This window comes from Streptopelia decaocto (assembly GCF_964273445.1).
Source record: "Streptopelia decaocto genome assembly, chromosome: Z".
Taxonomy (NCBI): Eukaryota; Metazoa; Chordata; class Aves; order Columbiformes; family Columbidae; genus Streptopelia; species Streptopelia decaocto.
Window position 1 is genome coordinate 66,895,397 of NC_138657.1, and position 17,745 is coordinate 66,913,141.

At 41.8% G+C, this 17,745-nt stretch overlaps 1 protein-coding gene across 4 annotated transcripts in view; it reads right to left on the minus strand.

The window, feature by feature from the left end:
* IQGAP2 (IQ motif containing GTPase activating protein 2) overlaps window positions 1–17,745 on the minus strand; it is a 126,693-nt gene that overhangs the window by 90,532 nt on the left and 18,416 nt on the right. For all 4 annotated transcript variants that reach the window (XM_082074934.1, XM_082074933.1, XM_082074932.1 and 1 more), the window contains exon 2: window positions 14,907–15,006. In XM_082074934.1, the coding sequence (XP_081931060.1) occupies window positions 14,907–15,006 (100 nt within the window). The remainder of the gene's footprint in view (window positions 1–14,906; window positions 15,007–17,745) is intronic.

Here is a 17,745-nt window from a genome sequence, read left to right on the forward strand (position 1 = left end):
ACGGGGACCAGTATTGTTCAGTATACTCATCAATAACTCAGATTAGGGAACAGAGTGCACTGTCAGCAAGTTTGCTGATGACATGAAGCTGGGAGGAGTGGCTGACACGCCAGAAGGCTGTGCTGCCATCCAGAGACCTGGACAGGCTGGAGAGTTGGGCAGGGAAAAAATTAATGAAATATAACAAAGGCAAGTGCAGAGTCTTGCATCTGGGCAGGAACAACCCCAGGTTCCAGTATAAGTTGGGGAACGACCTGTTAGAGAGCAGTGTAGGGGAAAGGGACCTGGGGGTCCTGGTGGACAACAGGATGACCATAAGCCAGCATTGTGCCCTTGTGGCCAGGAATCCCAATGGCATCCTGGGGTGTATTAGAAGGGGGGTGGTTAGTAGGTCCAGAGAGGTTCTCCTTCCCCTCTACTCTGCCCTGGTGAGACCCCATCTGGAATATTGTGTCCAGTTCTGGGCCCGTCAGTTTAAGAAGGACAGGGAACTGCTGGAGATAATCCAGCGCAGGGCCATGAAGATGATTAAGGGAGTGGAGCATCTCCCTTACGAGGAAAGGCTTTAGCTTGGAGAAGAGAAGACTGAGGGGTGACCTCACTGATGTTTATAAATATGTAAAGGGTAAGTGTCAGGAGGATGGAGCCAGTGACAACCAATGATAGGACAAGGGGCAATGGATGCAAACTGGAATACAGGAGGTTCCACTTATATATGAGAAGAAACTTCTTCTCAGTGAGGGTGACAGACACTGAAACAGGCTGCCTAGGGAGGTTGTGGAGTCTTCTTCTCAGGAGACATTCAAAACCCACCTGGATGCCTTCCTGCGTAACATCATCTAGGTGTTCCTGCTCTGGCAGGGGTTTTGGACTAGATGATTTTCTGAGGTCCCTGTGATCCTTGTTGGGACAGGCTCTTGGGAGAGGCTTGTGGACTTTGCTGGAGCTGTTCCTCTGCTCCCTGTGTGGGCCACCCCTACCCCCACACACCATTAGACAACATGTTTGCCTCTGCTCTTCAGCCATTTCCTCTCCTGCAAGCTCACACTTCAGCCTGTCTGACATCACACTAGTTAATTTCTGCTGTAAAGACCATTCATTACTTTGCCAGCTGATTCTACCAAGACACACTCAGAGGATAAAGCACATGAAGAGCAACTTTTTCTTCAAAATCTGGAACAGACTTTATCAGCAGTGGCTAGGGAACTGCAGCTTCTGACTCTGTCCCTAGCCCTCAGATCCAGCTGATGGGACAAAAGTACCCAGTCAAGCCTCACACCCAGAACAAAGCACTTAATCTTTCTCTTCTCTCCTTCACTGTTTATGAAACCATTTGGTTGCAATATCACCAGAAGGAACATATGAACATCTTTCACCTGTTTATTTTACCAGTGCACATCCAGTCTAAGTATTGCTATTTCCTTCACCAAATCTTGTGCTTTGAGATGCACAATGACAGCAGTAAACCATCTGCACTGCACCATGTTCAAAAGTTTTCATTCTCTGCCTGCCTAGCAGAAAGCCATGTGCATTACAGCAGCACCATATTCACGGTGCAATGTATTTTATAGATTCTGAGACAGGATATTCCCTGTATTCATCCCTAATCTATTCAAATAGGTCACACAAAGTTCAGTGTTGCACACACCATTGCCAGACAGGCTATCTAGAATACAGTATTTTCTCAAGTATGCAGAAAAAGCATGACAAAGACAAGCCCAAATCAACATGTTTACCTATAAAAAGGCAAATTTAAGCAACACAATAACTTCATCAAAATCTGAACTTTTAGCCCTCCTGATCCATAGATTCACATCTTTAGTTGTAATAACATTAGTGAAGCACTTTTCCAATATGAAACCTAATGGGAGTGAAAGTGTCAAAAAAAATTCATTAAATACTTTGGCAGCTGGTATGAGCAATGTATCCTTAAATGTATTTTAGTCCCTCCAATGCACATGATCTGTATGAAGATTGGCCAGCTGTAATTCTTCCACAACAGAAGAGCTGCTGCTGACTTCAACAGGCATGCACAGAGATGAACATGTAAAGAGTTTAAGGGATTGTATTTTTTAGGTTTTAGGAAAATAGCTATTAGTAGGCTCCTTAGTGACTCTGGTGCACATTTTCTTAGCGTTCAGATCCAAAACTGTCAATCCTGCTGAATACAAGAACAAGTCAAAAAGAACGAAGCTATCAATCCCCTCTCACATATCCCAAATATTTCCCAGGGCAAAGAAAAAGAGGTCGGGTTCATTACAAAGCATCTGCTACATGTTTCTCACACAGTTCTGTTCCAGAAACTCACAGGAGTCCATCTTTGACTACTATACAGGTATGTCAAACTTGTAATTCAAAATACTTCTTCCAGTCTCCAACCTGGAAAATCTACCAGACTCAAGCTATTTCACCTATTATTTGCAACTGTTAAAAAACCACTTCCGCTGATTAAGCCATAAGGTCTTAATCTGCCTTGACAGGTTTACACTAATTAATAAATTGTAGTTTGAAGTCCTACCTCTAAGAAAACCCAGTACAGTTCACTTGTAGCACCATAAGCCAGCATAGCTAACAGAAGTGACTTACAACAAAAGCTCATTTTTATCACCAGCATGAGCACTTTTGACCTTTAAAACATGACTTCTATTCAAGTCAGTATTGTGCTTTAAACTCATTAAGTCACTTTCTAGTCTTTCCATACTATGTCAGGGTACATCATCACAATTTCTGAATGTGTGCCTTGAGATAAATTTTCCAATAGATGATGCAGCAGAAGAAAAAATGTCTGAGGTTATTCAATTTTTTGGCTCCTTGATCAGACTCCTCAGAGTAATACAGTCATCATGAAAACATTCTGCAACACTGACTCAATAGTATTTCAACATTTAAATGTCAGACATTGGTGAAAGCAGTATTGTACAAAAAGCTCTAACAACTGTTATTTTAGAAAGTGCTTTATCAGACATTACCAAAGATGTACTTCTGAACAAAGAACAAAGGAGGGCTTCTTGTATGTGTGGTTTTTTGTTTTATTGTGGGGTTTTTTTTGTTTTCTGGGTTTCGGGGTATTTTTTTTTCTGGGTTTTGGGGTGTTTTTTTGTTTGGGCTTTTTGTTTGGTTGGGGTGTTGGTTTTTTTGTTTTTTTTTTTTTTTTAATACTTTCCTACTCTAATGCTCCCCAGAAGTTTTGCTAGTAGGAAACCGTGTGAAAGGATTCACTGCTTCAAAGTGATAGCCATTTTACACTAGACACATGCTTATTTTAATAGTGACACTAAAAATCTGAATGCCTCACATTAAATATTTGGATGCCTAGTTCAGCTAATAAATCTGCACATCATTTTCCCAAATCCTTACTCAGAAAAAAAGGTGTTCCTCTTCTGCAGCAGAAGGGAACCCCCAGCTACCTTTTCTGCTATCTCTCCTGCTGCTGCTCTTGTACAGATGTTCAAGAAATCAAAGGCCATCCATGCTAGGTGCCCATTCCATCATACTGCCACACAATCCTCTGGCCTGAAATAAATGACTAAAAGAAGAAAGTGACCAGCAGAGAAAGCTGAAGAACTTTGTTTACCTGCCTCTTAGAATGAAATTGCGCAGTGGGAGAACTAAAGCCAACAAGAAGTCATTCCCTCAGTGCCTCCGAAAGCTCAAATGTTTTTTCTTGAAAGAACTGGACTGGCTTTCATTCCTGCCAAAAATCATAAGAAGCTGTCCTAGCATTTAGTTTACAAAAATTTACAAAAAATGGGGGGACTATTTCAGTGTGCTGTTCTTAAAGCGTTCTTGGAGGTCAGAAAGCCATTTTCATACCAGTTTTCTTTTCATCAATTGCAGGACAATCAGAAAAAAAAAAAAACCAAAAGGAGTTTGCCCTTCCTTGAAAACCCTCAAGGGGTCTTCACACTATCTTTCAGCCTGCCATTCCTGTAAGCAAGTTAAAGATTCAGGTAAAAACAAAACATTCTACAAATTTGTTATGCCTTCTGTTTTGTTGTTGCAGATAAGCCAATCCTGTAATATGCTGCAGGCAGAGCCAATTTTTACTAGCAGTCACCTGCTTGTTCACATCCTGGGTTACATAAGAGGCCACACAGCACACTTAGCATTAATTATTAATCTCATCATGTTATCGAAGTACCAGCTAAGCAGGATCTTCACAGAAGATAAAATTTCCCCAGTGACACTCAGTTCACAGACAGCACAGAAACTGAATAACCAGAGAACCCTGCAAGCTCTGTCCTGAAAAAGTGGTTTCTTTTGCAACACGTGGATCTTGACATCAGTCTAAATCAGAAGTACAGCATGGATGTTTCATCTTTGAGCTTGCCAGAAACAAAACATTTAATGAAAATTCACCACCACAATGTAGGTGTCAAAGTGTTTAGGAAACCTGAGAATCAACAGTGGAGTTCAACCACATTTTTAAATCTAATGAAAAGCCACTAGAAAGAAAAAGTCCTTAGAGGTGGACAGACTATTCTTTCTGCATTAAAGCAGAATCCAAATAAAAAAAAATGCACCAAATACAGTCTTTTGCCAACACACAGATTTTTGCCACTCTTTCAGGAAGCTGAGTAAATACAACAGTATTGCTGACCCCAGTGAATGCTCAGTACATAAGGAGCCCTTTCCAGATGTCAGAGTGGGTCTCAATTTAGCAGTCTATTGCCTCTTCCTTGGCATCTCAGGTTAAAGGTAAACCTTGTTAAATTTTGCAGTTACCCTAGCTTTCCTGTTTTTTTTTTTTTTTTGCACAATAGAGAAGGTTAATCTTTTCTTAGATGTCTTCACAAAGGTCTGAAAATGCAAAGAAATGGTAAGAAGCAAAATAATTACTGTTGACATTCAAAATCCTGTTGCAATCTCAGCCAGTAAGCACCACAGCAAACAGGTTAGTCCCCATTACTTTCAGGCACTGGAAACTCAGGCACACTCCTCCTTTCTCATTTATAGTCTTCTCTGATCATAAAAGCTTTTAAAAGGAAAAGATGCTGGAGAATGATCAAGAAGTTTCTCTCTACTCTCAGTTTCTCCTTAACATAGTTAGAATGCATAAACCCATGAGTAGATAACACCTTCTGGAATAAATTCCTGGCTTAAATTATGTTCTCTCCTATTTCTTCTCAATAAGGAAAACAATATGTACTACTAGCCATCAAGTGATACTACTTTGACCTCAAGCAGGTAGAGAAAATGTTGAAATTGGAACCAAAGAGGTATATTTATTTAGCAGCAGCAGATCAAGGTCCCCTCTGTAGGGACAGAAAGCAGCAGGAATACGAAAAAAGTATCCAACAGCTTTATAAACTGAACAGAAATATTCCAGTACCAGTCAACACTTTACTCTTGCATTCACCATGACTTCAGCTGAAGTATAAGCTCTCCCAAAGAAAAATAGTAGCCATTCCAGCATAAAGTATTAAGTTAATCAAAAAGTTACATCAGTGCTCTTGGGGAGCAAAACAATGGGAAGAGGACATGAACAGGAGATGTGAAAATACTGCAAAAGCCTGCTATTAAAAATCCAAACCCCTGAAAACACACAGCTCTTTCAGTGCTATCAATACTTTATTTTAAAAAACCCACATTTTTTCCACCTGTCTCAACAGCTCATGTTCAAAGGAGTGAAGAGTTTTGATTTCTGTTTTTGAAAGCAGGCAAAGAAAGTGCAACTCAGGAGTTACTGGGTGTATGAAGATGACTCTTCCCCCTTTTGTAGATGTTCATCAGAAAAATGGGAAGCCCTAAAACCACACTCCAGTCACAAATACCATTCAACTCTGTTCCAGTGAAGAGTGTGACTGAGACCAAGGTCTGGCACTCCCTCAAATATGCTGCAGAACAAATCATACATGACCAAGTCTGTACATCATGTAAATGCAGGTGCACTTGAGTAAAACACACTGAGCTTTTCTTGGGCCAGGACAAGGGAGGTGATGCAACCTGCAGTTTGGAAGCTGTCAGGAAAGGAAGATGTTCCAGCTTCTAACATTCAGCAATGCTGCATTATTTCATTGCTGTGTTTGTTTAACAAAGATGTTTGATATGTGTAGATATAAGTTCAATATAAATCATTCTATTTACATCTTAGAGGAGCCTGTTTGACAGCCAGGCTTTAAAGAGACTCAGAATATGACTTGTGATGCATTTGATGCTCTGACACTTTCTGTAAGACCAGAAACAGGGCACCCTGTGGGTGAGTGTGGCAGGCATACAGCAGAATCCTCCATGCACCCACCTAAGCTCCCAGTCCAGGAGTGGCAGCCAGGATCCATACCCTGCATTCGTGGACATCCACAGATTCCTCCCAGGCCCTTCAGTCTGGGGTACTTCTTGCACAACTCCTGTGCACCATTCCTCTTTACCTTGCTCACACTGTTTCTTCCTATTCCCCACACTGGGAAACAAGCACACCAGTGCCTGAATGTAACTACAACACAACAGGGCAATTCCTGTGCAGCAATTGCTGCTTGGCTACAGGCTACAGGCTTTTATTGCCTTCATACACAAATTCTGCCTTCAGCCCTCCAGTAGGCAGATTGTTAAGGAGCAGAATGAAAGAGGTCATGAAAAGCACTGGTTTTAAGGCAATTTCACTCATTACAAGACTTCCTCTTAGACTCTTACTTCATCAAATTTTGTAGTACTCCCATCTACTTTGGTGGTAACCAAGTTTTAGAAATAGTTAATGCGTTGTACATGGCAGAAGAGCTCAAGTTGTTAGACTAGGTTTATCACTTCTCTTGCAGGGTGAATACACCACCAATAACCCAAAAGCTTTAACAAACCAGGTGGGATCAATAAGGGCCAGGATCAGAATCCAGACTCTCATCCCTGCTGACATGCAAAACAATACAAGTAGAGCACTCCTGCACTGAAGGCATTTATAGCACATCTTTACAATTGCAAATCTGGGACCTTTCATTACAGAGCAGGCTAGCTGTTTGTCCTCTAGGGAGCTGGAAAATTATGCATTCCATTAACCATCATCCTGCCAGAATAATTCTGTACTCAGTACCACAATAACAACTCACTTGTCAACACTTCTCAACTCAAATGAAAACAAAAATTGTTACATTTGCAACTAATGGAGGTCTCTGCTTCCAAGCCAGGACCCGCCTAGCATTTATGGTCACTGAAAGCCGTGTGAAATCCTTCCCAGCACTTCAAGCTTGAGAGCAACTCCATTTGTTCACTTGAGAAGATTCATTCACAGTCCTTCACCCAGATTCAGATTTGCCAGGCTCAAAACCCATTCATAGCTCTCAGTCTCTATTTCTGAAACCAATTTTGGACCTTAGTTGTCAAGAACTATGCTAATGTGCAGTAAAAACAGTAGAATACATTAAGTATTCAAGGCCATGTCCTGCTGCCACTGCAGAAACAGACCACCACTATCTCACTTCTTTATCTTGCAGCTAACACAAGGCTAATTCTGAATGCATACACCATGGACAGTTACAGCAAGGATATTTTGGGCCACCCTTTCTCTTTTAACAAACAAACAGGTAACTCCACGGATTGTTATCTACACATGTGCTGGTCTCTAAGAGGTCCCCTGAACACCTCACATGATTTGTGATGGCAAGAGATTTGGCAAATACTTTTTGGAGGGTTTTAAAGAAACTATTCCTTTGCACACACAACCAAGTAATTTTAAGTTGTGCTAATTCAAGAATGTGTGCCAGTTCCTGAACTCGGTTGAAAGACAGATGCATGACTTAAATTTTCAAAACAGTGGCTTGGCTTAAAGAACCTTTTCCCCATCAGTGTTAAATCCAGGACTGAAGTGATTACCCTGAGATCTCTCCTCCCTGTGCAGTGTAGGAAGTACATAAGCAATTGGAAGAAGCATGGGCAGCTGAAAAGCAAACAAGGAAGCACTGAGAGCCATCTTCGCAGCTCTCACCACAAGTGAGGTAGATGGAACTTGCAGGTTTTACTTGACCCCATACAGAAGCCTGCATAGGCCTATCTCTACATCTATCAACGAAAAGAGCAAAACCAGTTATGGGAGGCTGCCACGCTATCAGCTTCAAATGACAGTGGCTCCACATCCAGAAGAGGTGGTCTCAAATATTCAAGACCCTGTGAGATGCATACATGCCCTCAGCAACCTTGGGACACTGCTATGCCCCAACTCTTAATAGATCCTTGAATTTAAATGCAGAATAGAAAGCTATCTTTCTAAATGCATGTGAGACACTGAGACCAGCAGCAATCAAACAGACTGTACACACAGCAGCCCACACGACCCCAGTACTTAACCAACTTGGTTTTGTCTGACCATGTGTTGCTTTAAAAAGCCTCTTCCCAAGTCATAACTGTCAGCAACCTAGTCCCTCACAGAGAGGCTCCTTGGTGTGCTTCATGTGCTACTGTATTGACTCAGCTACTACTGATAACTTAGAGGCCACCTCAGATTACACTTGAATATTCACTATGGACTACTCAGAGTGCAGAATGAAGCCATCAGTTTGATCTGACAAGCAGCTAGTCTTATAGGTGGAGTATGAAGTCAAACAGGCTTTTGAGTTGCACCACAGATAATCCAAGTTGCAAAGGGGAAGGTGAAGTAGAAACCAAAATGCTCCGTGCTTTCTTGGTTCAGCTAAACCTACAACTACACCAATAGAAGGGCATCAGAGCATGAACTAGTTTCAAATTTGTTCCTCTTCTATTAGAAAAAAAAAAAAATCCCAATTCCTTTTACAGGAGGGTAGTGTCTGAAACAAAAGTAGAAAATTTTGTGACAGAGAACCACTGTGAAGTGTCTGTGCTGTTAGCTTCAGGACATGCTATGGGATAAGTGACATATGGTTTAGTCTCCAAAAAACAAAGGTCACATCGATCATTACTCAGCACCATTATCCAGCAACTATACACACTGAGCAATGACCCATAACATGCACAAATTACCTCAACATATCAGTGAGCAGGTCAATGCATCCTGTAAAGAAACAAGAGTTCTCATAGTAGCACAGAAGGTTTCTCTCCCCTTCAGATCTTACCATTAAGACTTTTCATATGCAAATATTAGTATCCAAGCAATTATTGGATTGATTGATTGATATCACTGATACTTGCATATGAAAACTCTGGCACATCTGCACAACTGTGTAACTATCTGGAAGAAAAACAAACCTGTTCAACTCAATAGCTAGCAGTTTGTCTGGTAGGTAAGCATTCTTGAGAATCAAGACATGAAAAAGTGAGTATACTTGCTGATCAACACCTCTGTGTAGACCGAGCTACTTCAAGGACAGGTATATTGCAGCTAAGTGGGATTCTTTGATTAATTTAATTTCTTGGAGCATCTTAGTTGCAAAAATTTGGCCTTTACAGAGCTGCTGATAGACATGTTCACTGGTGTAGGCTTAAGGCAGACAGAAGGGGGAAATGAGCCAAAGTTCATAGTCTACAGTGTGTCAGACTCTAGTCATAGAATAATTTTCTTGACAAACCCATACAAAACAGGTTACCAAGAAGTGTCTTAACACTTTCTCGCTATAGTCAGCTAGCTATACAGCTGTATTACCATTTAATGCATTTACATCCAAGTACAATGCTTTAAAGGTTTCCTGTAGTCTGAAAGGACTGGACTTAAAATAGAGCATTTGAATAGCATTAATTCACTCCTGAGCTGCATGGTTACCACAACTTTGCTTATGGAGAAACAGCGGCACATAGCCTGGAAGAATTCACTTGTGGCAAGGCTTTGTAGGACCTCAGTAGTCCCCTCCAGGACCAGGGTGGGCTCCAAACCAAACCTCCATGGTCCAACAGTCCTAACAAATGGAACTACTTGAGCATTCTATGATACTACAGTATTCAAAACTGTTAGCTTTAACTGAAGCCAATTAAGCTGTTCAGGGCTTGACCTTTTAAGTATATTGAACTGCCTGTACATTTTTACATAACTGTGAACTCAGTGGCCAATACCACAAATAGCCACTGAAAAGCAATTTAATAAAAAACTATAATACAATGAAGAAGGCAGGTTTTGGGACCTAAAATTGATTATTTGATTTTCTATTGTAAAGTAGTTGGAAAATAATTAGGATTTACATTTCCAAAAGGAAAAAGGAAAAAAATTGCTTCTCAAAAGAAATTTTGATGGTTTTCTCTCTCTGTGTCTTTGTTGTCCAAATATTGAAAGTAAATCTTCAGTGTTTCACAGAAGTTCTTGTCCTATTGGGTGGTTAAGTAAGAAAAGCAAAAATAACTAAGATAAATGCTGGCAGTTCTGGTTATGAAATTGCTGAATGTACATTGCACAAAATAAAATGTGCTTTGTTTCACAGAGAGAAGCAAGGCAAGTAAAATGAGGCCCCCATCGTTCAAACATAAGCTTAGCACAAGAAGCTATGATTTCCAAGATGCAAAAGAGAAATAGTCCCTGCTTAATTATGGATGATTATAACCCTAGCCAGCCACAACAGCCTTACTGAAAACTTGATTTGCATTATATGCCAAAGTTTCAATCATGGTTTAAAACCCCTCAAATCTGTATGATCATTTACATCTGCAAACAGACAATCAACAGCAAAAGCCAAACTCAAGGCAGAATCTGACATTCTGGGTATTACAAAGATAATATTTAGAAAGTAAGATTGAGGTAAATTTTATCTACTAAAATCAACCTAATCTAATAAGACATTAGGGTTTATAACACAGCTGTTCATGCCCACCTTGAACCTTTTTATTTAACAGAATAATTTCCCAAGCAATACTAGAAATGTGTTCTTGCAGTGTCTGGAAAGCTTGTATTCAAGGCACCCATAGTAATATTGCTTGAAGTGAGCAAACCCTTACTCCTAATTACTTATTCTTGATTTTATTCTCCTCAGGAGGTTCAAAGATACTGGAGACTATCCATTTTCCCCTACTTTTTTAATATGCAATAAACCTTCAAGACAAGAGTAATAAGCCAAATGACATATGAGCAACGAAAATCTTGATTTATCAGATGTCTGAGTTTGAGGAGAAAGGGACCAGCAATCTAAGAGGACAAAATGTGGGTTTTTTTCCTCCATTATCAAATATAACACCCTACTCAAACATAACTGACCTCTGCAGATATTGCAAGCCTGCTCATTGTGTTTAAAAAACAATTTCCTATGCTGTATACATATAAAACATCCTCTCCCTAGCACAGAAGGTATTTGCAGAAGCATCAGCTACCAGTAACAGGATTTTTCTTTCATGTTAAACTGGGAAAGTTTTTATTAAAGCTGGGCTACAGGAAGTAAGTGTGCAAACAGTGGTCTGAAAAGCAGCTGAAAGTACACATTCTTCACCCTTCTAATTAACTCTGGCATTCAAAATACAGAGCTGCTATAAAATAATATTTTGATTACAACTACAGCAAGAAAAAAAGAACGTAAGTCCTTCCACAGTACTGTATATAAAGCCATGCTCTGTCCTAATCTTTTGCTATTTATTGCTTATTTCAGTATTTCTTACTCTTGAATATGGGCCAAAACATATTGTGTTTGCACACTGCTAATTGGCTGAAACAGTATTTTCAGCAGCTGCCAACTGAAAAAACTTCCCTTGCTTTACCCATTTCAGTATATTTATTGTTATTGCTACCTATAGCATCCTGAATACTAAGAAATCCTCCCCATGGATTCAGGCTTTATAGAAGCAAAAAGAGCTTGCAATCATAAACAGAAACTAAACATGTCAGAGAGGCAATTCCCTCTCCAACATTTCACCAAGGAGGGCACTGCTGGGGGCAAGTATGTAGCAGCCATGTTTCCTTGAACAACTGACTGCAGAACCTGGGGCCAAAGGCTTCCTCAACTTCCTTGCTTCCTCAACCCAGCCTCACCACTAGCAGCACACAGAGAGGGAGGGGCCCTATGCATCCCAAGGTGACTGTTCCAGCAGTGGCAAGAAGGGGTAAGCACCCAGCCAGGATCTCTCCATTCAGCAGCAGCATGAGCTGATCCCCTCACCTGGCACCACCTGCCAAACTGCACCCCCAGCATGGCTGAAATGCAGGAACCGCTGTGTGCTGTTGAGGCAGTCTATGTCCTACATCCAAAGCCTCCCAAGCTTGCACTGGTCTCATTTGCTGTAGTTTGAATTATGGCCCTACTGGTCCCTCCAAGGCTGCTATCTTGCTTTTCAGCCTCCTTAGTTTTGTTTAGGCTTTGTTGTGACCAAGAAAATGTTGTAACCTTGCAAGTACAGAACAGAGACTACACATCAATGCATTTCACCCCAAGTTGAGCACACAAAGAGGACAATAACTGTGCAGGAAGAGATATAGCATTTTCTCATGCTGCTGTTTCATCAGGGCAAGGCTGGGGAGAGTGGGGCTGTCTGTGCACCTTCATCACCCCAGACTGTCCCTGCCACCAGCCCAGTCCCCCTTGACAGCATTACTCCTCTACCAAGGAAGCAGGGCTAGAGGTTACACAGCTGTGAGGCACAGGCATTTCTTATTTCTGCAACTTTACTTCTATGTATCCATTGCCAAGTTGTTTTCACATTACTAAGAATCTGTCTTGAAGCAAAGTCTCCTGATGCAGTTGAATTATCCCAACAGTTTGCTGTAAAGGAAAGTTTCCCTTGCCCTCTCTTTTTTCCCACAGCAGCTCTGTCTACCTGAGAGCAGCTTCAGAGCCTTCACTGTCCCCATCATCACCACCCTCTTCTCCCTAATAAGCACTGGGGCCAGTATGCTGAGGCAGAGGAGAAGGACATCCAGCAGAATTGGACTGCCACATCAGCTACACACATGACAACCTAAGCTCTCAGCAGGGGAAGCACCAGGCTCCTTACACTGCAGCATTCATCCCCACCTCATGCAGCAGCAAGTATTGGCCATGAACATTAAACTCCATGTTTCCAAATTGAGATCCAGAAATGCTTCTATCTGCCTAACATCCCTGGGACTGACTGTTCTGCCTGCAAAGTCCCACCAACTGCAAGCAGAGCTAAGAGAGAATTTATTCTAAAAACAAACCACAGAAACACTAATGGTATGAATCCATATAAAAATAAGGAAGAGAGGTGGGCTACTCATAGCAGATGCTAATTTAAGTAATTAATTGTAAAAATAACTTCACATTTCCTTGTGAAATATCAGAGATGCTTCATACAAACTAGAGAACTTGAGTTCAAAGTATGATGAGTAGCCCTAGGAAGTGGAAAGGGTAAAAAAAGCCAGGAAGATAAATTAGTGATTATAGTAATAGAGAAAGCTGAATTTGGAGACTAATTGTTATTCCTGCCTTGCCAGAAGCCAGCAGGTAGGTGAGTTGTAACAAACCAAGGAAGAACCTTGAGAAAAATCAAAGCTTGACTACTGAAGTTTCCTGAGATGATAGAGCTAATCTAGCCTCTCAGTAAGTGAGGTGGAGACCTGCTCCCTCCCCTCTCTCAAGTGGGAGGCTGCACCCCATCCCCTTCCTCTTACCAGCAATGATTCTCCTGTGACCCCTTGGTCAGACTAGTCAGTTCAATAAACCACTACAAAACTAACTCAGCAAAAGAGCTATGACTTCCCTGCCAGCATAGTGAGCTGATTGAGCTGACCAAAGGCAATCTCTTGCAACTGCATGATGGAGGCAACAGGAGTGTGCAGAGCAGGACAGTCATCTCCAGCAGCAGCAAGACGCCCTGTTAAATATGTGAACGGTGAACTGCTCTGCAGTGAAAAGAGGAAGAAAGGGCAAAGGAGGCAATATTTGCTATAGCAAATGGGGCAGTGAAGTGAACGGGAAGTAAAAGTGACTGATTTTTTTTTTTTAACACCCCACCTCTACAAGATCATTGGGAACTAGCTGCACCATGACTGCTAAATAAGTAACTGTCGGTGCCACACAGTGATGGTGAGGGGAACACTGCAAAAAAAAAAAAAAAAAAAATTCAGGGTAATGTTTTATGGTTGATTCCTGACTGTAGTATGCTGGGTTTCTCTATTCTAAAGATCCTGTGGTTTCTCATCACACTGAGGTTTCCCAGCTTGCACTACTAATCAGAATTCAGCTTTCCTTTTTCTACAGAAGTTCCTAAGAAACCCACCCAACATAAGTTCAGGACTAAAAACATCATCTTAAGACATGCAGAACAGGATCAAGACACTTAACACTGGTGCCCAGAACATAACAGGCATCTTTGAAAAATTCTGACCATGACGAATGTAAAATATGCTTTTACTTGTGATAATAGCAGCACCTCAAGATACTCCAAAATCACAAGGATATTGCACATTGTTTCTTTGCTCAGTAATTATGAAAATATTGTTGAATATTTGTTTTGAGAATGAAATGTACACAGCACAGTACATTAGCACAAAGGTGAGAAAATCCCTGTGCACTTGCAGATCAGTGCTTTGTCACAAGCTGTCACTTCAAGAGATTATTACTCCTGACCAATGGCTGAGAGGAACTAAAAGAAGAGCAGAGTCCAGGTTACCTTGTTGCCCTGCCTGCACTTACCACTGAAACACTAAAATGATACGGGCCAATAACCCAGTAAAAGCCCATGTGATTTTCTCATCTTAGCAACCTGAGTTACTCCAGAAGCACTAGTGCCAAGAAGGGAGCACAACCACACAGCCAGGAACAAAAGACTTTCCCAGTGAGTCACATAATCCCAACTCAGCTTCTCACAAAACCACAGCCTTAGATTTTAGCACCCAGCACCTGCTTTCATTTAAGAGTCACTGCACTAACTATGAGGACATTGTCTTATTTTAAAATCCTTCTTTGAATTAAACATTTCTTTTGGACATCAGTTTCTCACACTGCATGCTATAGAATTCCAACATTAAGTTAATCCAAGTAATTCAAGAATGTGAATTAAAAGTTACAATGCTCGAGAACACAACAGGCCTGAACTTCCATATTTAAAGGCCAGGTATAAGCATGCTTTCCTTTACTTACCTTTTTGCTTCTTCTAAGTGGCACAGATACTCATAAGCAATGTTCTGACGCCTCCTCTCATCCATTTCCTCCGCTGAAAGCCTTTCATCATCCACAATAGCTGCAAACAAAAACCCATATCAGGTTACACACATGTCAGAAGTGATTCTTAGAGTGATTTTACTGAGAACCTCAGCAAATTACTGCAGAAAATAAATTAAAATAGCCAATCCTCTTCCCCCAAAAAGGCCTTTACAGCACAGTGGACAAATATTTAGATCACCAAAAAGATGCTATTCTCTGTACAGTGAGTTCATCAAGTTTCACTTATTCAAAACAAATCTTGTATTTCTCTTTGCCCATTTCCTGATTTGGGGGCAGGGTGGAGCACTCACACACAGGGGGCTGAGGATAGTAGCCAACAGAGTTCCAGCTTACACGCCTTCAGAGGCGTCTGAGGACTTACTTGAAAGCTTAAAGTGACCAGTCCATGGAGCAGCCCCATGCTAAGCAGAACCTCAGCAGTAGAGATGAAGACAACAACACACTGCAAACATATCTTAACAGCAACTTGGGAACCAGCTCTAGGTCCAGCAGCCCACGAGACTGCAACAGACTGAGCTGCCTCCCACAGATGGGGGTGATGAGGGCTTTAATTCAAGTGACAAGCTGTGGTTTTCGCACCCCTAATTACCACTGCAACCACACTGCCTCCCATAAAAATACTCACTCAGCTTAAGGATGACACTGTGCACATCTCCAGCTGCAAACAACCCTAGTTATTAACAGCTAGTAACCCATGACCAGTAGCCCGTTTTTGTAGGGTACATAGGGACTCTGTGAGCAAATCTACAGTTCTTCCAAATATTTATAGCAATTAACCTGAAGGACCATAAAGTACTGCTGACTTCTGAGTTTCAATCACAGCATGTAAGGCTTTTGGAAGCAGCCTTCAGCATAAACCACTTACCAAAATGACACCCTATTTGTGCGAGCAGCTGCCAGAAGAGCTAACCCTGCCCTCCCTCATGTTTCTCAGCCACATAGTCCCATCACCTCTCATGTCAGAGCCAGCAGAGCTGTGGCTGTGTCAATGAACCAGAACAACGGGCAGCCCTCATCAAAATGCAGCAGCTACAAAGACACATGCTTCTAGGGAGATCAGGTCCCTGATATGATCTGCTGTGAACCTGTTGGCCGAAGGGAGGGCACAGAAACCAGGGCTGGGCCAGCCACTTTCTGCCCATGAGCCGGTTAGCCAAGAACATCAAGATGCATCCCTCAGTAAAAACAAACAAAACAAGCTACATATATGAATACCTCTCCTCCTCAAATGCACTGAGGTGCTTTTCCAGCTCAACTATCACACAAATTGCACACGCCATGAGCACATTTTCAGCACTTCCCTGACACAGCTGCCTCATGTAGTGGGTAAACACCTTCCAGTAGCTGGTACAGGCAAATAAAGTAAAAGGCAGTATAGTAAAGTAAGAAGCTGGGCTTTACAAGAACATGCATACATTCAAGGTTGTGCCTCAAAAAAAACCCCAGCACAGTAATGATCCTACATGCATTTACTGGGGACACACAAAAATTACACTACTCACCCACCTTTTCAACTGATGCTACCACACATTTGCTAACGTATCATATAGCTGATTTAAGCTTTGTAGTTTCAGTTTCAATCACCACAAGCCTTGTTATCTCTCATCTTCCTCTGTTTTTAACATGGCTCTTCCTAATTACCCAGAATTTTCATACACTGATAAAACGAATGTGTCTTACTCTGAGTCCCTTTTAAGTCTGGTAGCTCTGATAAGTGTGATTCACTCAAAAATGAGCTCTCAGATACTGTAATCAGGTCATCACTTGTTACAAACCAAAACACTACCTTGGAGGCAAACACATGATGCAGGCAGTAGAACACTCAGAGTGGCAAACTAGCCATGGAGATTTCTCTGCTGCTGCTCTTGCCCATGTCACTGTTGGCATATCCAGGGCAGGCTGCTCCCACTCCCTGACACAGCCCCTCTGCTGCAGTCCTGGCTCCCCAAAGCAAAGGAGAAGTATTGATAAGCCACCACACTGAAACTTAATGTCACTTTATCATTCATGACATTGAACTCTATGGACACTTTCAAATGCCACTGCTCACCCTCAGCTATGAGGGCCTCACACATGCCATCAGAGGAGCTCAGCTGACCATCCTAATGGGCTGTGGCTCAGTCAGCCAGGACAGGGCAGCTGATACCAGACCAAGCCATTTTCTCCTATGACACAGGTCTTATGGCCTCCTCCTCTTAGCTCATTAAACAGGCATCTACACCTGCCCTCTAAGCAGCTCACCATAGTCATAAGCAAAGCAGTGAAAGAGGCAGCATGTCCAACAGTAGGAGTAAGAAAACCACAAAACCCATTTGATAAGTGGTCCAGGAATTTAGCCGAATAACACTAATGATTTACAATCTAGTCCTGGATCTACACATCCACAGGTCCCTCTCATCCTCATCAGGGACATCCCAGGTCAAGAAGCCATGGACAGCCTCGAATCCCTCAAAGTTATTTGCAAATATTGACTCAGAGGGTAGATGAAGTCACTGAAATATTCTGGGACTGTAGTAGTTGTTCTGCTTAGGGAACTCTCCAATAATGAGGGAAAGGTCAAGAAACAAGAACAAGTAACTTGAAGGTACTGAAAAGTGAAAGACCCAGATCCTATCTAAAAGAGATACTGTATCAGCAGCTCACAGGTAGGAAATCCGGCTTCTTTCCTGCCAGGGCCAAAGCATCTCTTTTGAGCACTAAAAACGCAGAGTGCAGGGAGTGCCAATACCTACAGTGCTTGTGCTGGGAGGAGTCT